The sequence below is a fragment of the Carcharhinus amblyrhynchos genome, chromosome 1 (genome assembly GCF_965287045.1).
Source record: "Carcharhinus amblyrhynchos chromosome 1, sCarAmb.v2.hapA, whole genome shotgun sequence".
Taxonomy (NCBI): domain Eukaryota; kingdom Metazoa; phylum Chordata; class Chondrichthyes; order Carcharhiniformes; family Carcharhinidae; genus Carcharhinus; species Carcharhinus amblyrhynchos.
In genome coordinates this window covers 106351185-106374115 of record NC_137324.1, presented here as the reverse complement: position 1 = coordinate 106374115, position 22931 = coordinate 106351185, and the positions used below count along the sequence as shown (strand labels likewise).

Below are 22931 nucleotides of genomic sequence, written 5' to 3'. Positions count from 1 at the left end.
GTCACTCTCACCTCACCTCTGGATGGAGTCAAGCTTCTTGTGTTATTAGAATTGCATTCATCCAGGCAAGTGGAGACTATTCCGTTACATTTCTGAGTTGTGCCTTGCAGATGGTGGACAGGCTTTGGTGAGTCAAAAGTTGGGTTACCGATCCCAGGATTCCAAGCTCTTTTGTCCATGTTTGAACCAGGGCTGTGGTGAGATGAATAGCTGAGTGACCCTGGTGGAACACAATCTGACCACCCATGATCAAGGTATTGCTGAGTAAGTGCCGCTTGATAGCATTGTTGATGACCCCTTCCATCACTTTCCTGATGATTGAGAGTAGATTGATGTGGCAATAATTGGCTGGATTGGATCTGCCCAGTTTCTTGTGTAGAGGACATACCTAGACAATTTTCCACACTGCAGGGTAAATGCCAGTGCTGTAGCTGTACTGGAACAATTTAGCTAGGGACGAGTTCTGGAGGACAAGTCTTCAGTACTATTGCAGGAATATTGTCAGGGCCCATAGCATTTGCAGTATCCAGTGCCTCTAGCCATTACTTAATATCACATGGAGTGAATCGTATTGGCTGACTGATTGTGGTCTGTGGGTTCGGAAGTTTAGGGTCCAGTCGCAGAGGGAGGAGCCAAGGCCCAGGCGTCTGTAATGCTGAGAATTTCAGGAGGAGGCCGAGATGGATGAATGGATTGGCTGAAGATTGCTGCAAATGTTTCAGCCTTATCTTTTGCACAGATGGACTGGGCTCCTCCCATCATTGAGGATGGAGCTATTTGTGGAGCCTCCTCCTCCAGTGAGTTATTTAATTCACTATTATTCACAGCTGGATGTGGCAGGATTGCAGATCTTAGATTTAATCTGTTGGTTGTGGGGTCACTTAGCTCTGTTGATCATTTGCTGTTTATGCCATTTGGCATGCAAGTAGTCCTGTATTGTAACTTCACTAGATTGATGCCTCAATTTTAGGTTGCCACCTGCACTCTTCATTGAACCAGTGTTGATCCCTTGGCTTGGTGGTAATGGTAAGCCATGAGGTTAGAGATTTTGATTGAGTACAATTCTGATGCAGATGGACCACAGTGCCTCATGGATACCTAAGTCTGAACTGCTAGACCTGTTCAAAGGCTATCATATTTAGCATGGTTATGGTGCCACACATTATGGAGGGTATCCTCAATGTGAAGATGGGACTTCGCCTCCACAAGGACTGTGCGGTGGTCACTCCCACTGATACTGTCATGGACAGATGCATCTGCAGCTGACAGGTTGATGAGGATGAGGTCAAGTATGTTTTTCCCTTTTGTTGGTTCACCCACCACTGCTGCAGTCCCAGTCTGGCAGCTATGTACTCTTGGACCCGGCCATCTTGGTCTGGGGTGGTACTACCAAGCCATTCTTGGTGACTGACATTGAAATCTTCCACCCAGAGTACATTCTGTTCCCTTGCAACCCTCAGTGCTTCCTCCAAGTGATTTCAACATGGAGGAGTACTGATTCATTAGATGAAGGGGGACTGTAAGGGGTAATCAGCAGGAGGTTTCCTCGTCCATGTTTATTTGATGCCATGAGACTTTGTGGGGTCCAGAGTCAATGTTCAGGACTCTCAGGGCAACTCCATCCTAGCTATATACCACTGTGCCACCATCTCTGCTGGGTCTGTCCTGCCAGTCAGACAGGACATATCCAGGGATGGTAATAGTAGTGGTGTCTGGGGTGTTATCTGAAAGGTATAATTCCATGGGAATGACTACGTCAGGTCGTTATTTGACTAGTCTGTGTCAGCTCTCCCAATTTTGGCACTAGTCCCCAGATGTTAGTAAGGAGGGTGCAGGGTCACCAGGGCTGGTTCTGCCATTGTCATTTCTGGTGCCTAGGTCGATGCCAGTTGGCCTGACTGGTTTCATTCCTTATTGACTTTTCTGTAGTGGTTTGATACAACTTGGCTTGCTGGGCCATTTCAGAAGGAATTTAACAGTCAATCACATAGCTGTGACTCTGGAGTCATCTTTAGGCCAGAGCGGGGAAGGACAGCAGGTTTCATTCCTTAAAGGACATTAGTGAACCACATTTTTAACAACAATCCACAATGATTTCATGGCCATTGCTAGACTTTTAGTTCCAGATATTTTAATTGAGTTCTTAAATTCCACTATCTGCCCCTGGTGGAATTTGAACCTGGGTCCCCGGAGCATCATCCTTGGTCCCTGAATTACTAATTAACAGGCAATACCACTTTGCCACCATCTCCCCTTAACAATGACCTGACCACAGTATGAAGGAAAAGCAACTACCATTAATAAACTGGAGTCACCATTTTTGCAATGCTGCTGATCAGGATATTAATCTCTTACTGGTCATAGGCACTTATCCCATTGTTAAACAGCTTCTCGGTCTTCTTCTTCGCTATTGTATTGGAGGCTAGGAACCACTTCAGTGAGAACAGAAAATTCAGGATGCAGTGGTGGTGATAACGGTTGGAGCCATTGGGTTCCTCGTCAGCCTCCTGGAGCTCTGTTCTCCAAGCCAGATACATGCAAGTGAAAGTGGATGATTCCTCTACTGGTGCCACCACTACTGTGAAACATGCAGAGCTCCAGGAAACAAAAACAAATATCAGCCACAAGATGTACATCGAATGCACCCTGGTTCCCAATTACTGAATGGTGGCATACATACAAATAAATGGACAGTAATTTGTTAACTACTTAAGAATGAAACTATGTCATTCAGAACTAAGAATGGAACATGGGTTTATTAACTCTGAGTTAAGCAACTCCCCCAGTTTTAAAATTCTAACAGTTGTTTTCAAATCTCTTTTTGGCCTCATCTCTGCCTATCCCTGTAATCTCCTTCAACCCTTCAAGATATTCTCCTATTTCTGGCCTCTTAAGAATTCACAATTTTAAATGTTGCACCATTTGTGGCAATGATTTTAGCTGCCAAGGTCCTAACATCTGGACCCTCTGTGCCTCACTTCCCTCCTATAGAATACTCTGTAAAGCCTACTTCTGACCCAGCTTCTGGTCATCTGCTCTAATATCTCCCTTTATATCGTAAAATTTTAAAAGGATCCTGTGAATCATAGAATTCCTACAGTGCAGAAAGAGGCCATCCAGCCCATCCAGTCTGCACCTGAAAGAATATCCCACACAGGCTCTTCGCTCTGCCTAATCCCCGTAACCCAGGCATTTAGCATGGCCAATCCACCTACCTTGCACATCTTTGGACAGTGGGAGGAAACCGAAGTATCCGGTGGAAACCCATGCAGGGAGAACGTTAAAATTCCACAGAGGCAGACACCTAAGGCTGGAATCAAACTTGGCGCTATGTAGCAGCAGTACTAACCACTGTGCCACTGTACTGCCAAAGCGCCTTAGGACATTTTATTTTGTTGAAGATACTACAACAATACAAGTTATTGGTGTTTGCAATCGACTTTTCAGAACAAGTTGATGAGAAATTTCTTCAAATGGTTGTGAATTTTGGAAATTCTCCATCCCGGAGAACTGTGGGTGCTCAGTTGTTGATTGGATTTAAGGTAAAAGATTTTTGAGCATGGAAGAAACGAAGGGATAGAGGGATAATGTGAGTAGGTCAAGTTGAGGTGAAAAAAAGTCATGATCATATTGAAAAGCACAGCAGGCTCAAAAGAACTGAACACCCTAATGCAGCTTCAATTTCCTTTAAGTAGAAATGGTCAAGAGCTTCAGATTTTTAGGTGTCCAGATCACCAACAATCTGTCTGGTCCCCCCATGCCAACACTATAGTTAAGAAAGCCCACCAATGCCTCTACTTCCTCAGATTAAGGAAATTTGACACGTCAACTACGACTCTCGCTAACTTCTACAGATGCATCCTAGAAAGGATTCTTACTGGTTGTATTACAGCGTGGTGTGCCTCCTGCTCTGCCCAAGACTGCAAGAAACTACAAAAGGTTGTGAATATAGCTCAATCCATCATTCAAACCAGCCTCCTATCCATTGACTCTGTCTACACTTCCCACTGCCTCAGCAAGGCAGTCAGCATAACCAAGGACCCCACGCACCCTGGACATTCTCTCATCCAACTTCTTCCGTTGGGGAAAAGATACAAAAGTCTGAGGTCTTGTACCAACCGACTCAATAACCTACTCTTCTCTGCTGCCATCAGACTTTTGAATGGACCTACCTCGCACTAAGTTGATCTTTCGCTACACTCTAGCTATGACTGTAACATTACATTCTGCACTCTCTCGTTTCCTTCTCCAAGAATGGTATGCTTTGTCTGTATAGCAAACAAGAAACAATACATTTCACTGTACACTAATACATGTGACAATAATAAATCAAATCAAATCATATTTTAATGTAGTAATTCCTAATGGCTGCACCTTTCCTAACCTTTCTGGTGCCAGTTTAATCCTATTCCAAAATGTTTTACAAAGTGAAATGTTTTTCTTGATTCAGTGAGGCTGCTGAGTGTCTGAAAACACCTTTAAGCATTTTCTGATCATTTGCATGATAGAACTCAGGCAGCTCCTGCTGCTACCTGGACATCATCTTTAATGATCTGATCGTTATTTCAAGTCAAGTAGGTGTAAATTTTCACTCTCTTGTTAAATGCTGCTTAAGGAGCCATGAACTAATTAAATCCCTCCCCCCAATGCAACTGTCAGTTAATTAATGGCTCAAATTGATTTACTCTCACCAGCAGCTTTTCAGGAACCTGGATGAAAATTTCTGCCCACTTTTGAATCATTGCACATAAAATCACTGTGTCAAATAAACATTCAGCAGGTGTGGGAATTCTAATACATCGATTAGTTCCACCTCTTAATGATGTTAGTACGCAGCAGAATTGGCATCATTGAAACTTTCTCTCAGAAGTTGTCTTTTTGAATGGAGTGTTAAACCAAGGCTTCATCTGCCTTTCGCTCGTGAGTATTTATGTTCCCACAACAACATCATGGCAGGTGTTTATCCCTCAGCCAGTGTCATTAAATTGTGAAGTCATTTCCTCACTGCTATTTGTGGGATCTTGCAGCATGTAAAACTAGCTATCGCATATGACATTACAGCAATGACTAAAGTTCTTCATCGCTTGTAAATGTTCTGAGGTCATGAAAGGTGCTATATAAATTCAATGGCTGTAACTTCCTCAGAGTAGTAATCACTGGCAGATTGACCTTCCTCACTTAGGCTGGGTGAGGCTGAAACAACGAAGCAGTTCAAGGGCTCCAGGAGCGAGGTGTCAAAGGAGCACAGTGAAGGAGGGCACACTCCCTTTACAGCACTATCATCCATATAGCAGGTGAGTTTAAAGAAACCATTGAAAGGGAGAAGTTAAGTTTCAAAGGAATGTGGGATGGGGTTCACCTTACCTATGTACTTTTTAGAGGGATTCGCCAGCACATCTTTGGTGTACCCCCAAAATGTGACGCTGGGGAGCCAGAAAGTTATGGTCCATTGTTTTCAGTTTTCTTCCCTTATTTTTTGTTCTTCATTTCTTCTCCAACTGTTCTGTCTCTTTCAACATACTTTCTCATTCAGTCACTAAGTAGGCGCTGGGGCAGACTTCTGTGCACATCTTCCCCAATTTGCCATTCTTCATGCACCAATCTCGTATGTTAGTGAACTATTGATTATGGAGGGAATTGCTATAGTATTAGGGAGCTCAGGACTGTAAGGGTTAATGTTGGACATTGGAAATAATACCACCCAAATTATGAGTTGAGTCACATGGAAATAGTAGAGTGTAGTGGTTAATCTGGTAGAAGTCAGCATGAAGATAGAACTAATCAAGACTGTATCCTATATATATTAGTTGTGTGTAATTAATAAAGTATTGTTCAACCAGACAAGTGATGACACTTCATCATAAATTAACATACAATCTTACAACAAATGCTGACTGTCCTTACCAATATCCTCCCACCACATTTTTACACATGCCTTTCATTGGTTTGCTATTACAGAGCTGCCATTGACAATTCAGGCTGTACTGGATTAGGTATGGAGTGTTTTGGTTACAGAAATTAGGCTTTATACAAAATGCTACAATCAGGCTTTCTATTGGCAACACCAGATTATAGAACAACCCTTGTGAGAGGAAATGTGAATCAGAAGGGGTACTGCAATCTAAGATTTGCTTCATCACTTTCTTGGCTTCTTTAAGGACTGGTTTAAATGAAAATCATAAACATGATTTATACAATAGCCCAGAATAATCTGGAGCAGATCATCTCACAAGTTTCCTGTTGGACTTTTTCCAGCACCATTCTGCTGAAAATTATTTTGCCTGCAAAAATGCTGCACATGCAAACTCATAATGGCATTGTGAAGCCAATAGTGTATGTGGAAACAGAGTGAATGTTTGGAATAACAGTGTATCCCTTTAATCAACAGAGTAAAGGATTGTGAAAAAAAAGGAAGGACCAACGAGGAGCATGTGTTGGAGGGGAGAGGTCAGAATTGGGGAGGAGGGGAGAGGTCGGGATGTTGCAGAGTTGGGTTCTCAGGATGTAGGGTGTTGGGGATGAGTAAGTGGGTTGGATTGGCAGGGGGTTAGAATGTGGGATTCAAGGGGATCGGGTGAAGGGGAGTCAGGGTGTGGGGTTGGGGTGAAGGGAGTTCGGGGATGGGGTGAGGGAAGAGTCAGTTTGTGGAGTAGGTTGGAGTGAGTGGGTTCAGGGTTGGGGAGTCAGGCTAGTTGGTTGCGGGTGGTTGGAGGTAAGGGTCAGGGGGTTGGGGTGAGGGGATCAGGCAATGGGAGTTGGGGGGTTTTGGGGTGTGGGGATTGGGGGGTCAGGTTGGGGGGAGTCAGGTGGGAGTTCGGGTCAGGCAAGTTGGGAGGAGGGTCAGTTTTTAAATCTGTCTATAATTTCCTGGATAATATCCAGGAAAGTAAGTCAGAACTGTCTGAAATCTTCGACTCTTAACATTGGAGATCTTTTGGAGAGTCCCAGGAAGGGAGAGTGGGAGGGGGGTGGGGGGGCGGAGGGTGGTGGGGGGGGAGGTGGGTGGTGGTGATAGTTGCCGTCAGAAGTTCAAACTGCCCGGGTACTTCCTTTGGTTTCCTTTGGGGTACATCCAATCTCCGACTACCCAGGAAGGAAGATCCTGGCTAGATTTTATCAGAAAATTCCAGATCAGTGTTTTTACATCATATCTGGATTCTGTTTTGAAATTTTGAAACATATAGGGGGCAGTTCTCCCAACCTGCTGTGCTGCTCTAACCAGCTGGGAGACATCAATAGAGCCCATTTAGTGAACTCCCCACCGCGTGTGTCTGGAGCTTGGATTTCTGCGTGGTCAACTCTGCGCTGGAAATTGGCATGGAACTGTTGTAAATATTAAGATCAGTATTTTAATATCATTAAAGTGGACCAGGAGACTTCAGCCCCAAGCCCGCTAGCCTCTCCTTCCCACCTCCTCCGAGGAGTGGTTCATTCCATCGGGATTTACAACAGCCCCATCAGGGTTTGGGAGTGGGGAGGGGGTGCTGTCTGGCTATTGCCAGCATGGCCCCCTGGCACTGCCCAAGGGGCAAATTAGCAATGCTCAAGGGGCACCTTGGCACTGCCCACCAGGCATCAGGCAGTGCCAAAGGGGTGAGGGCCAGAGTGGGGTCTATTGGTGCGGGGCCTAAATAAACCTGTGGAACTTTAACCTTGTGTTGTGAGACTTCTTACTCTTCTCACCATGGAATGAATTGTACTGCTTGGCATTTTTGTGAGTTATTCTGTTATGTTTTTGATGTTAGTTATGTTTTGTAGACTAATATTTTCACAGTCAACAATGATAGGTGAACAAATAAGTACATTTTTTTCAAAACAGTTGAATTTGTCTTGTCCATGGAAGTGTTAAATGTACAACAGTATGAAAAAACATACAGATAACAGTTGATCATTTGTCTCAAATAAAAGAACATGATTAATATAAACATCTGGAAATTGTAGTTCTACATTTTGTAAGAAAACATAACATGTCTCCTTTTCTTGCAAATGTATTTTCCTGTTTATTATCATTACCTTAAGTCACAATGAACTCTCTAATCTGAACAAGTAACCTTTAGAAGTCATTAGAAAAGTACCGTAGAAAGAATTCTTAGCTTGTGTATATTTACATTAAAAATAAATTAGTGCGGTTTTAAGTCAGGATTATTGTCTTTAGCATGTGATAACATCAATCTGTCAGTCCTGTCAGTGGACTGGTTAAGATACATTGTTCCATTTGGCTTCCTGATTGGTCTCTTCGATCAATTAATCTCAGCGGAATATTTTTGTGGATCTCTATGATATCAGGCACTGAATCAAATATCTGTGGAGGGGAGAAAGATAGACACTATTATCAACATGTCATGGAAGATCCCAACTGGAGAGGCATAATACTTATGGGTTCAGTTGCAATTTTCTCCTAAAACATCCTTAAATTGTAAAGAACTCGAAAGTGGCTGCTAAATTGTTTCCGTAAAAACAAATAATCTTATGTATAAATTTTGCTCAGTAAAGGCAAGAATTTGATATCTGTACAATAACATTACTCTGATCAAAAATTGTTGCTTGGTTGTTGACATGACTGGTATTTGCTGCCCAAATCTAGTTACTCTTGAGAAGATCATGGTGAGCCTTAACCTGCAGCAGTCCACGTAGTGTAGGCACAATCACAATGCTGTTGGGGAGGGAGTTCTAAGGCAGTGCTTCCAAATCTTTTTCCTGATGTGACCCAATTTTAATGTCCCAGACTTTGCGTGACTCCAAAGAGTAAGTTTGGTGGAGTTATGAGAATTGTTCAGTGCCTTCAGCTGCTGTGAGGGGATGTGGGGAGGAGGAAGGTTGAGCATGGTGAGAAGTGTTTAAACTGCAGGGTCTTTTTTAAAAAAAAAACGAGCACCTATCTTTTCACAACCTGTTTTTGCAGCAGGAATTGGGCATCAAAGATCAGTCTGTCGGGCCAAACCCACCATCAGAAAACATAAGCATGGATTTAAAGAGGCCTCGCAACTGTTAGCACTCAGTCTGAGGTCCACAGCAGCCATTGCTGCCTTGGAGTACGTAACATCAAAAGTATGTCTTGATCCCTGTTTGGGAAGGCCTTTTTTATTGCTTTGACATAGGGGCAGTGAAGGAACAGTGGTATAGTTCCAAATCCAAATTGTGTGCAATTTGGAGGGGAACTTACTTGGGTGGTGTTCCCATGTACCTTCTGCCCTTCATCATCTGGGCATAGAAGTCTTGAGGATGGTCGATGCTATCTTAAGAATATAAGAAACAGGAGCAGGAGTGGACCACTTCACAAATCGAGCCTCCTCCACTATTCAGTACAATCATGGCTGGTCTTTGGCTTCAGCACCCCTTTTCTACCACTCCCTCCTATTCCTTGATTTCCTAGAAACTGGATATCTGTCTATCTTGGCCTTAGATAAATTCAATAACATAGCACTCACCATCCTTTGGTATAGAAAATTCCAAAGACACTCAGCCCTTTGAATGAATATATTTTTCTTCATCTCAGTTCTAACTGGTACATCCCTTATCCTAAGGTTCTGTTCTAATTTCCCCAGCCAGAGGAAACAACCACTCAGTGTTTACCCTTAGAATCTTGTATGCTTCAATTCGACTATAATTTTTCTAAACTCCAGAGAATATCAATCCAATTTACTCAGCCTCCCATCCTAACACATCACTCTCATCCTAGGGAATAACCTAGTGAACTTTTGCTGTACCATCTTCAATGTAAGTATATGCTTCCTTAAATAACCAAAACTGTACACAGTATTCCAGGTGTGGTCTCACCAAGATCCTGTATAATTGTAGCAAGATGTCTTTATTTTTGTACTCCAATCCCTTTCCATTAAAGGCCAACTTGCCATTGTTTTTGTAATTGCTTAATGTACCTGTATGCTAACTTTCTGCTCTTTGTACCAATATATCCATGTTCCTCGGTTCATCAATGTTTTAAAATTTCACACCTTTTAAAAATATTCTGCTTTCTTATTCTTACTACAACCTCACATTTAATCTGTCACCTTATTTCCCATTCAGTTTATCTGTCTTTATCTCTTTGCAATGCCTTTAAGTCCTCCTTACAGTTTACATTCCCAATTAGTTTTGTAGCATCAGAATAATTAGATACAATACTCTGTCTCTTCATCCATGTTAGTAATATAGATTGTGAATAGCTGAGGTCCCAGCTATTCCTTGTAGCACTGCACTAAATAAAGTCTATCAACTTGAAATTGCCCAGTTTATCCAGGCTCTGCCTCCTACACGTTAAACAATCCCCTTTCCATGGTAATTTAATACTCCCAATTTTATGACCCAATCTAGCATATCAACCTTTGTGTCACACCTCATCAAAAGCCTTTTGAATATCCAAGTTTACTATATCTACTTGTTCCCTTTTGCCTACACTACTAGTTAACCCTTCAGAGAACTAATACATTTGTTAAATGCAATTTCCCTTCCATAAAATCATGTTAATTTGTCTGAACACAATGTAATTTTCTAACTGCATTGTTAATAATTCCTTTCCTGACAACTGATATCAAGCCAACCAACCTATTGCCTGTGTACTGTCTTTCCCTCCTTTCCTTAATAACGGTATTATATTGGCAAATGTCAAGGAAATCTTGGTGGGCTGTAATTCCCAAAGTGCTTGTAGCTTCTGATTTAGATGAACATTTCAAATCAACATTGTCTTGGAGTTTCCAATCTGTCGCATGGGTTTTATTGACATAATTTGTTCCAACTTGGTGAAACCACCATAAAAGATGATATCATATCAAGTGCAAATTATGTTTTGTGCAAAATTAATTTGTCCTAGTTCAAAGTCCATTCTGCTGAAAGTTCCTGTGCCCAGAGTGGCCATGTCCCCAGATCAAATTAATCTTCATTGTAAATTTCAGCTAACTGCACTCAATTGGAAGTCTTTGAAGATGCTCTTAAAATTAAGCTGAGTTTTAAATGAAAGGACACTATTAGATATGTTTAAAAACCTTTTTGAATGTAACTAAATTAATAAACTAAGAATCTGGCTACTTTATTGTAAAGTAACTAACAAATACATCCATATAGGATTAATCCATAGGATTAAGGAGAATCCTAAGGCGTTCTATAGGTATGTCAAGAACAGAAGGTTGGTTAGGGCAAGATTAGGGCCAGTTACAGACAGTAGGGGGAAGTTGTGTGTGGAACCGGAAGAGATTGGAGAGGCATTGAACCATTATTTCTCTTCGGTGTTCACGCAGGACGATATGAATGTAGCTGAGGAGGTCACTGGGGGAAGGGGTGTAAAATAGAAAGTATTGTAGTTGATACAGAGGATGTGTTGGATATTCTAGATGGGTTGAAAATAGATAAGTCCCCTGGTCCAGACGGGATTTACCCTAGGATTCTATGGGAGGCAAGAGAGGTGATTGCAGAGCCACTGGCTCTGATCTTCAGGTCGTCGTTGGTCTCTGGTATAGTACCGGAAGATTGGAGGACAGCGAATGTTGTCCCATTGTTTAAGAAGGGGAGCAGAGACTTCCCTGGGAATTACAGACCAGTGAGTCTTACTTCTGTAGTGGGCAAGGTTTTAGAAAGAATTATTAGGGATAGGATTTATAGTTATTTGGAGAGTAATGAATTGATTAGAGATAGTCAGCATGGTTTTGTAGCGGGAAGGTCGTGCCTTACTAACCTTATTGAGTTCTTTGAGAAGGTGACCAAAGAGGTGGATAGGGGTAAGGCAGTAGATGTGGTATATATGGATTTTAGTAAGGCGTTTGATAAGGTTCACCATGGTATGCTTCTGCAGAAAATGCAGATGTATGGGATTGGTGGTAATTTAGGTACTTGGATCAGGAATTGGTTAGCAGATAGGAGACAGAGGGTGGTGGTTGATGGTAATTATTCATCATGGAGTTCGGTTACGAGTGGTGTGCCTCAGGGATCTGTTTTGGGGCCACTGCTGTTTGTAATCTTTATTAATGATCTGGATGAGGGTATAGTTGGGTGGATTAGTAAGTTTGCTGATGACACCAAAGTCGGAGGTGTGGTAGATTGTGAGGAAGGGTGTCGAAGTTTGCAGGGTGACTTGGACAGGTTGCAGAGCTGGGCCGCGAGGTGGCGGATGGAGTTTAATGCGGAGAAGTGTGAGGTAATCCATTTCGGTAGGAATAACAGATGTGTTGAGTATAGGGCTAACGGGAGCACTTTGAATAGAGTGGAGGAGCAGAGGGATCTAGGTGTATGTGTACATAGATCCCTGAAAGTTGGGAATCAAGTAGAGAAGGTTGTTAAGAAGGCGTACGGTGTCTTGGCGTTTATTGGTAGGGGGATTGAATTTAGGAGTCGCAGCGTCATGTTGCAACTGTACACAACTCTGGTGCGGCCGCACTTGGAGTACTGTGTGCAGTTCTGGTCCCCACATTACAGGAAGGATGTGGAGGCTTTGGAGAGGGTGCAGAGGAGGTTTACCAGGATGTTGCCTGGTATGCAGGGGAGGTCCTATGAGGAGAGACTGAGGGATTTGGGGTTGTTTTCACTGGAAAGAAGGCGGCTAAGAGGGGATCTTATAGAAACATATAAGATGATTAGAGGTTTAGATAGGGTGGATGGTGATAGCCTGTTTCCTCGGATGGAGAAATCTAGCACGAGGGGGCATGGCTTTAAATTAAGGGGGGGTAGTTATAGGACGGATGTTAGGGGCAGGTTCTTTACCCAGAGGGTGGTGAGGGACTGGAATGCCCTGCCTGCTGCAGTTGTAAATGCGCCTAGTTTGGGGGCGTTTAAGAGATTTGTGGATAGGTTTATGGACGAAAAGGGATTGGTTTAGATTAGTGGGTCAATGTTTTTTTTTTAAAAAATAAGACTGGTCGGCGCAACATCGTGGGCCGAAGGGCCTGTTCCGCGCTGTAATGTTCTATGTTCTATGTTCTATATCTTTTTCAAAGTCATTTTCAATGATTTAAAAGCTGGTCACTCACTGGTAGTTGACTTGATGCTCAAATTAAAAAGTTTTATTTATTGCGATAACCATTTTAACCATATTAATCAAAGTAAACTAAATCACCAACCTTAAGGATAAAATGAGTATTTTAATAAAACAACTTTTTGTTAAAAAATTACATTTTAAAATAATATTCAATGACACTGGCTCATGGCAGATTTTATATTCTCCATGGGCAAATAAGTTTGTGTGGAAAACTGAGAAAAACATATCTTGAATCCCAGATTTCCAGTCACACTCAAAGCACAAATGTTGCTCTGATTACTTTACTTTCAAAAATGTAACTGAGTTTTGTTGCATTATTTAGGCAGAATAAATGGCACACCACATGATGTGATGAAGAGTCCAAATCTTTGAGATATTGTACATGCAAAACAATTTAAAAAAAAATCTGGAATTGTAAATAGTTCAATGGGGTGACCTTGTTTCCTCATGTTTTGTGTCCATGTTGCACTTGTTTTTATATGAAACAAATTGAACTTCATTGCTGACACATTTAGCAACTGCATTAGCATCTTGAGCTCTGGAGCTTTTATTAATCTGAATCTTCGCAGACGCTCTATGTATTATCACATCGAACTTGTTGCTTAGCAACGTCTTTAGCTGTTTCTCAATGTTTGCTCCAAATAAGCAGCAGATGGACATTGATTCTTTAAAAACGATAGCAAGGCATTTGGAGAGAATGTCACCTGGTTATCTGACCATCTCATTTGACGCACGCAAAGGATAGTGGTTGAATGCAAACTCAAGAAAGGTGAGATACAAGGTGAGTTCAGGCCCCATGTAATTGGAGTACAACAATAGGGGCCCTTGTAAGTAAATGCTCAATGAAAATGATTTGACAACAAAAATGTAACTCCATTATTATTATTTTTTGCTGTCAATATATTGAGGCAAACTTAGAATCTGATGATCTGTTTGTTTTATGAAGAAGTCATATCTTTGGGCTTGTACTTCCTTTTTCATGGAATCAGAACAATAGTAATGTTGTTTAGCATGGGAAGAGGAACTATGGGAGAGAAAAGATAATGAATTTTGTATTAAACACCACCGGTTAAACAATAACTCTGTGGCCTGTGAACTATGCAGTGGATATCTGCACTGGCAGCAAACAAGGATTTGGATAATGTAACATATTATGTTGAAAGTAGATAAGAAAGAGCAATTATTTTGCATAGCTAGTGTCATGTTAGGAATTTTGCACCTAATATAAACTGCTCTGTATTGGAATTTTAATGCTGAACTCACACTTCTATCAGCTTGGATTAACATTTCCTTCCTGATGTAAGAGCATTATGGATATTGTAAATGGTTCTTCCTCTTCAGGTTTGTCTCTCTTAATCTACTGTCATAACCTCACTTCAAAAAAAAACTCTTGACCCCTTCCTTTCCTTCCAGAAGTCCTAAAATGTGCTGTCATCTCCCAAATCCATTTCCATCTTTCCCAGAACTCCATGTTTAAATCTCCTCAGTCAGGTTTCTGCTCCTGCTACAGAACAAAAATGCCTCTTATCAAAGTTGCAAATAACATCCTATGTGATAGTGATAGAAGTAAACTTTTCCTCCTCATCCTTCTTGATCTGACTGCAGTCTGACATGTTTGACCAAATCATCCTCCCCTATTGCCTTTCCATTGTCATCAGCTGAATGGGACTATTTTCACCTTCTCCATTCTTATCTGTCTAATCATAACTAGAAAATTATTTGCAATGACTTTTCTTCCTATGCCACACCATTACCTCTGGTATCAACTGAGGATTAATCCTTTGCTCTTCTCATTTCTCATCGACAACCTATACCTTGGCGATATAATCTGAAGGCATGGCATTAGTTTTGATATGTATGCTGTAGACACCCAGCTTTACCTCACCACCATCCCATTCGCCTTCCCCATTGTTGCTAAATTAGCAAGCTGCTTATCCAACACCCAGTAGTGGATGAGCAGAAATTTCCTCCAGTTAAATATTGGAGAGACTTGTTCCAAACTGCAATCCCTAACTACTGACACCATTCCTTTCCCTTGCAAACTTCTGGGATTAAGTCAGTCATGGTGTGACATCTAATCCTGCGATGAATGGATATTGCACTCAGGACACAGACACACAACAAGAAAAGTGCAAACTGAATAAATAGATTCTATATATTTTATGTTCATCTTCAAAGATCACATTTTGTGAGTGAGCTGTAAAGGAACTGTGGGCTGTGCAAACATTTCTGTTGCCTTGCTAGACTGTCTTCAATATATATTAGCTAATAGCTGTCTAAGCATGTTTATTGAATTGCTTAAGCTGACAGAGATAAATATCAAAGCCATTTTGCCAGGTTTCCATTTATTTTACATGTTTTCCAAAGTTAGACCTATAGAAAGAGTCTGCTCCCAAAAGAAGCCACCACATGCATCAGGGTGATTGTGATTTTCTCCCACATTAATTACTATATTAAAATGACATGGCCCAAAGTGTGGAAGTGATGGGGGCTTTCATTCTGGAAGGAAAAGTAAAGAGGGTTGTTTACATGTTTTATTTAAGTCTACTCAAACTTCCAAAATGTTGCTAGATTGCCAAGCCATTGATCCAAGAAAATCTTCTGTAAAACATGTAATTGTTCTATAAAAAGGGGAAAAAAAAAACAGGTAGAGCATTTTTGGTCTTTTACATAGCTTCAGATTTGTGTAGTTTTAGAAGTAATTTTCATTGCTCCTTTTCCTCTGAGTTTTACACCATTTCACAAAATGAACAAAATGCCAGATCTTTTGCATAATGTTTCATATGGGAGTTATACATTTTTAATTTAGCATTCGAGCTTATTTACATTTGCAAAGTATGTTTAAGAATTTTTAAAAAAACTCAACAATATTAAATTAACTTGGTACACTGAAGGCAGAAAATGTAATTTCTACAGAACACTAGAGCAATGTAATAGCAGAAAACTTACATCATGTCCTCTGAGCCCACTCCCCAAAGCATACTGTTTAGTGTCCTCTAGATATCGTATTTGAATGCTGTAAACTTTAAATCTGTAATATACCAGCAACACGTATGGCTTATCAGGGATTCCTTTGGAACTATCCCTCACCAGAAAAGCTCCGTTCTAAATGAGGAGAAAACAACCTGTTATTGAATCAGCAGTACAGTCTCAATGTATATCTTTGATTTGTTATATAGCAAATATGTTATGAATACATTATCCAGAAATAATACAACAAAGATCTAGAAAATATACAACACAACATCATATGAGATAAGCAAATGAGAATTTTGATAACTTCTGAATATATAATTAGATTTGAGAAGATTTCAATAAGAATCTGACATTGATGAATCAATTGCTGGTAGCAAAATGACTCAAGGGGAATTATTTTGTAAATATAATAGAATTGATTACCTTATTTTTTATCCTTAAAGCCTCCTCTGCTTTATAGCGGTCACAGGCACCAATGTACCATATGTTTCCATCTAAATCCTGAAACATTTTCATAATGTAAATGATGGGAAATACTTTGAGCAACAAGTATGACATTTAAAAGGATTCTTTTGTGCTCCTTTGTTCTCAAACAGCAGCAAGATGTAGACAGTGAATGGTCCTGACTATCTTGTCATCTTGTATGCCAATGCACCAGCCAATACAAGCTTTCTATCATTATTGAAGAACTGAAAATAAAAGTTTAATTCACCTCAAATTCACTCCACACATTTACCTTGTACTAACCAAATCATACTCACAGCTTGGTGCTGGCATGCATCAGTCCCACCACATTGTTAGGTCACATACTAATGCAAGTTGAGCACATACTGAGTCACGACTGAATGCCCCCCTTCCTAATGCTTCATTCCACTCTGCAGCATCACTGTGTATGATTAACTATGCCATTTAATTATGATTTTATTCTTTTCCCTCCTCTCCTGAAGGCTCAATTTGTGTTGGGTTTGATTACAGAGGAGCTTTAATCCTCCAATGTTTCATTCTAGTTGCCATTCTTTATTATGTTGCAAATCCTTGGGCTGGCATTCAACAATGAAGGGCAGAACTTAACAGCCCTGCTAATTCTGCATCCACACACACTCACAATGTGGTGAGAGACACTGGACAGTGATTGTTACTCAGAGTCCGAGGTGACTGATTCTACCAGGGGCACTGAAGTAGATTTGCTGTTATTTCAATTTCCAAGGATAGAACCTTCTTGCTCTCTACTTATTATTAATTAACTGAAGGTGTATTTACTCCCCAGTCATTGAAGGAACCATCACTTAATGTTAATAGAAAGAAAACATTTCTATGTACACACTGCTGAGTCAGTTAGGCAAAATCATGCTCGCCCACCAGGATCACATGTAGAGAAACTGCACCTGCATGTCTCACACCTTGTCCTTCCAATAATTAATTTCCTGTCCTCGTTAATTACTGAACTCAGACTATCAAACAACCCTTGAATCGTACACTCCCCCACCAGCAGGTTTGTAGGTGCGAGGTGAGCATAATATTTCTTGGACTGGCTTCGCTCCAGGTTCTTGCCCACCCTGATCTTGTTGCAATTTTACACTGGGATGGATGAGGTCCTGTACGGCAAACTATCCTTGCTGCAATTGAAACCCTTAAGTGGCCAGTTATTGACCACTCAAGGGCTGTTTGTCAGCCAGCTGAAAATTTTCAGGAACAGTGGCGTGAGAAGTTGCAGGATATGGGGGAAGCATGAAAATATTTGCTTCAGGTCCCATGTAGAAAAATGGGCGTTGTCACCATCAGCAGCCCCCCCCCCTTCCCTTTAAACATGGGACAACATTCTCTCCCCTCCCCTTTCTACATGGGGAGGCAATGATGTTGTGGTATTAATTGCCAGACTGATAATCCAGAAACTCAGCTAATGTTTGGAGGACCCAGGTTCGAATCCCGCCATGGCAGATGCTGAAATTTGAATACAATCAAAAATATCTGGAAATTAGAATCTACTGATGACCATGAAGCCATTGTTGATTGTCGGAAAAACCCATCTCATTCACTAATGTCCTTTAGGGAAGGAAATCTGCCTTCCTTACCTGGTCTGGCCTACATGTGACTCCAGAATCACAGCAATGCAGTTGACTCTGAACTGCCCTCAGGCAACTAGGGATGGGCAATAAATGCTGGCTAGCCCTTGACACCAATGTTCCATGAATGAATAAAAAAAACATCCTCCCCCACCCCTTTTAATATGGGGCAATGACCCCCCCCCCCCCCCCCCGCCACTCCTCCCTCTCCACCCCCATCCCCAAGTTAAGGTCCATTAACAACAGGTCCTCCATCTCCGCCCCTCCAGTTTCTCTAATAATAATGCAATCTCCCACTGTCCACTCCTCCAGACCTCCCCTAGTCTCCCTGCTCTGAGACCTCAGAACTTACCACTTCCTGAGTTGCAAGACCTAGACTCTGGAGACTGGTTGCAGTGCCAGTCCTGTCCATCAGCAACATGCAATACTGCAGGGACTAGAAAAGAAAGCTTTCAATCAGGCTGCTGGCATCTCTCTGAAGGAGGCCTTCCTCCCATCTGAGGGGTAGAAGTCCTGCCTCTAACCTTTTGGAGTGTGAAATCGGTGCGGGACATGCAGTCTTGCTGGGTTTGTGTTCCCTGCTGACTCTTTGGGAAGAGAAATCTCATCATCTGAAAAATCCTGGCCATAATGTTTTGGCTGCTTTATTGTACTTTGGAGTGCAGATCACCACAGATACAGAAATAAATGCATTCCATTTGTTGCGCAAGTCATAAGTTAATTTAAATATTTTACTATACCTTTGCAGGAAGTCTGGAAAAATGCTTGGGTTTCTGTAGATCAGGACTAGACTGAAATTTTGGTTTCCTGGAAGGATCTTGCAATAGTTTAATCAATAACGGTGAGAAGTTAAAATTAGTGTCGCAAATATTTATTTAGAATTATTATAATTCATATAATTTAAATGAAAATAATTCTCGTAACTTTGCAGTGGACTAACATTAACTTGATCATCATAGAAGGGGCTCCACAAAATGGGTTTAATAAGTCTTAAGACTTATTATAAGATACAAAGCTGACATGGGAGTCAATAAACAATAAATACTTAATCATTAATAAATACAGATAAATACCTGGCATCTGTGCTGTTTGATGCAAAGAGCTAGCATAGAAAAAAATATGTATTATAACCAAGGAAAAAGTGCGAGATCACTTACATCATTTGTATCAATTAAAAGCTCCAGTGTGACAATTTGCTATAAATCCAGCACAGCCTTTAATTATGAGAGAGATACTGCTGAAATAAGGATTGGAAATTAACTGAAGTGGCTAACACCATAATTAGCTTTCAAAATAACCGTGAGGCTAATGGCAGAAACTATGTAAGTGAGACTATATCCGGAGTTCACTGCAGAGTTTTGGTCTCTGTACCTGAGGAAAGATGCATTTGCCTTAATCAGAGTGCTGTCAGAGATCTTGGATACCAGCAACCTTAGGCACTCTTCAGTCAACTTAAGTACAAATAGCACTAGACACCACATATAATCCAATTCAAGGCCTTTAATGACTTGTGCACAAGGAGAAACCAGCTTGCAGTTGTCCTGCAAGTGTTTCTGAAGTTTTAGAAAAACAATTTAGCAGCTATAGTCAATTGCAGCAAATTAGAAACAAACAATTTTTCTAATTCTTCATTTGCATACATGTTCGCTAATTAAATTCTGGCTTTTAGCCCTTTCTCATTTGATGAAAAACTGTATTCTGCTAATCCTTCATTTGCAGAACATATCCCCATATCTAGCCTTTGGTCTTTGTTATGGAAAAATCTGGTCTTGCTAACCCTCTGGTGAAAGTCAAAAAGCAGAATGTTATGGGGCCTACACAAATGAATATTAGCCTGTTCATGCTGAAATAGTAGACTCCTTTTAAGGTCTGCAAGCTGATAAAACATTTTCCACGACTGTACAGAGAAGGCATGAAACTTCAGCTTCCGCACAATTTAGCTTCTAAACTATGAAACTTCTATCTGAGCATTTTAACTTCCACAGTGCAACCTAGGTTTAGCAGGTTGACTCCTGGGATGAGAGGACTGCCCAATGAGGACAGATCAAGTAAGACTAGGTCAATATTCTCTGTAGTTTATGAGAACAAAATGAGATCTCAGTCAAACTGAGAATTCTTGATGGGCTTGGTAAGCGAGATGCTGGGAGGATGTGTTCCCTGCTGGGGAACATGATGTCACAGTCTCAGATTAAGGCGTTGGATATTTAAGACTAAGATGAGGAAGATTTCTTTGCTCCAAAGATTCTCTCTCCCAGGGGGCTGTGGATACTCAGTCACTTGGTATAGTATGAACAGAAGTCCATGGGTGGAATGCTCCCATCCCACCCACCATGGGAATTGTAGTGGGTGGGGCAGGACCATGCACATGTCTGTTGACGCTGGTGCCTGCTCACTGCGGTGCTGGTGCCTGCTCACTGCACCACCATCAGTGCCCGCTCTGTGCAAATTTTTAGCACTCCTGGTCCACAGGATTCTTTTTTTTGTTAGGAGCCGTTTAAGTTAATTTTCACTGCTGGCTGCATGGCCTGACCAATTTATCTGCGTGGAATGCCTAAAGAATGTGTATCAATTTGTCCAATTCCTGTACAGATTGGGTAAAAACTGTTTACTGGCTAGACCGGCATGCTCTGCACCTGTTTTAGACCAGAGAAATAGGCATAACCTTTATCGATCGCAAAACACCTCCTGATCAAAAAAAAGAGTCAAAGTACCTTGCTGTTGGCAAGCTTTTTGACATGCCTTTAAGTGGCAATGAATCCAGCTGCCTCACTGGAGAAATAACACCATGGGGACTTTGGAAATCTGTAGCTAAAGAAAAACATTTTAAAATAAGAGATATTTTAAGAATTGTGACTAGTACATCCTCAATTTGTTCACAAGCCTTTGTTTTTAGTGCTGCGTTAATTGTGTTTCAAGCTGCACTGATTTTTATTCTTTTTATTTTGAATATTGATTCATTTGTCTCCTCCTGATCGATGTCTTGAACGCGTCTACTTTCTCAGGAGGCTAAGGAAATTAGGCATGTCCGCTACGACTCTCACCAATTTTTATAGATATACCATAGAAAGTATCTTTTTTCCTGCTCTGCCTAAGACTGCAATAAACTACAAAGAGTTGTGAACATAGCTCAGTCCATCATACAGACCAGTCTCCCATTCATTGACTCTATCTATACTTTCTGCTGCCTCGGAAAAGCAACCAGCATAATCAAGAACCTCACTCATCCCGGACATACTCTATTCCAACTTCTTCCTTAGGAAAAAAGATACAGAAATCTGAAAACATGTAACAACCAACTCAAGAACAGCTTTTCTCTACTGCCATCAGACTTTTAAGAACAAAGAATAGTACAGCACAGGAACAGGCCTTTTGGCCCTCCAAACCTGTGCCAATCACGTTGTCCTATCTAGACCAACCACTTGAATCCCTCTATTCTCTGCCTGTTCATGTGTCAATCCAGATAAGTCTTAAATATTGCTAACATATCTTCCTCAACCACCTCACTTGGCAGTGCATTCCAGGCCTCCACCTCTGTGTAAAAAAACACTTGCCCTGCACATCTCCACTGAATCTTTTCCCCCTTACTTTGAACTTGTGTCCCCTTGTAATTGTCATTTCTGCTGTGAAGAAAAACTTCCAACTGTTCATCCTGTCTATATCTCTCATAATTTTATAAACTTTTATCAGGTTGCCCCTCAGCTTCTGTCTTTCCAGGGTGAACAATCTCAGTTTATTCAATTTTTCCTCATAACTAATACTCTCCACATTAGGCAACACCCTGGTAAGCCTTTTCTGTACTCTGTCCAAAGCCTCCACGTCGTCCTGGTAGTGGGGTGACCATAATTGGACACAGTATTCCAAACATGGCCTAACTAACGTTTTATACAACTATAACATAATTTGTCAATTTTTTTACTCGATGCCCCATCTGATGAAGGCAAGCATGTCATACGCTTTTTTTCACTACCTCTGTGCTGTCACTTTTAAGGATTTATGGACCTGCACACCCAGATCTCTCTGTGTGTCCATGCTCCTGATGGTTCTGCCATTTATTTTACAGCTCCCAACTGAACTGAATCTACCAAAATGCATTACCTCACATTTGTCCAGATTAAATTCCATCTGCCATTTCTTTGCCTAATTTTCTAGCCTATCTATATCCTGCTGTATTCTCTGACAATCTTTATCACTATCTGTAATTTTAGTAATCATCTGCCAACTTGCTAATCAGACCAGCTACATTTTCTTCCAAGTCATTTCTGATATTACAAACAGCAGAGGCCTCAGCACTGATCCCTGTGGAACACAACTAGTTACAGACCTCCATTCAGAAAAACACCCTTCCACTACTACCCTCTGTCTTCTATGAAAAAACCAGTTCTGAATCTATCTAGCTAGTTCACCCCTGATCCCGTGTGATTTAATCCTTTGCACCAGCCTGCCATGAGGGACCTTGTCAAATGCTTTACTAAAGTTCATATAGACAACATCTACAGCCCTTCCTGCATCAATCATTTTTGTCACCTCCTCAAAAAATGCAATTAAATTTGTGAGACATAACTCCCTCATACAAAACCATGCTGTTTGTCGCTAACAAGACCATTCAGTTCCAAATGGGAATAGATCCTATTTCTAAGAATCTTATCCAACAATTTCACTATCATTGACATCAGGCTCATTGGTCTATAATTACCCGGGTTATCTTTGCTACGCTTCTTAAATAATGGGACAACATTGGCTATTCTCCAATCCGCTGGGATCTCACCAGTGGCCAATGACGAAACAAAGATTTCTGTTCGAGGCCCAGCAATTTAATTTGTTTCCCTTAGTAATCTGGGATAGATGCCATCTGGCCCTAGGATTTGTCTGCCTTAATGCTTTTTAATACACCAAACACTTCCTTCCTCGTAGTAATGATTTGTTCTAAAGTG

The 22931-nt window shown here is 41.1% G+C and overlaps 1 protein-coding gene across 6 annotated transcripts in view; it reads right to left on the bottom strand.

Annotated features, from left to right (window-relative positions):
- Positions 1-7631: 7631 nt before the first annotated feature.
- Positions 7632-22931, bottom strand: part of clnk (cytokine dependent hematopoietic cell linker) — a 281684-nt gene continuing 266384 nt past the window's right edge. For all 6 annotated transcript variants that reach the window (XM_080190107.1, XM_080190098.1, XM_080190089.1 and 3 more), the window contains 6 exons: positions 20712-20808; positions 19074-19102; positions 18741-18817; positions 16361-16438; positions 15911-16066; positions 7632-8302 (listed from right to left, as the gene is read on the bottom strand). In XM_080190107.1, the coding sequence (XP_080046233.1) occupies positions 8168-8302; positions 15911-16066; positions 16361-16438; positions 18741-18817; positions 19074-19102; positions 20712-20808 (572 nt within the window). In that variant the 3' untranslated portion in view covers positions 7632-8167. The remainder of the gene's footprint in view (positions 8303-15910; positions 16067-16360; positions 16439-18740; positions 18818-19073; positions 19103-20711; positions 20809-22931) is intronic.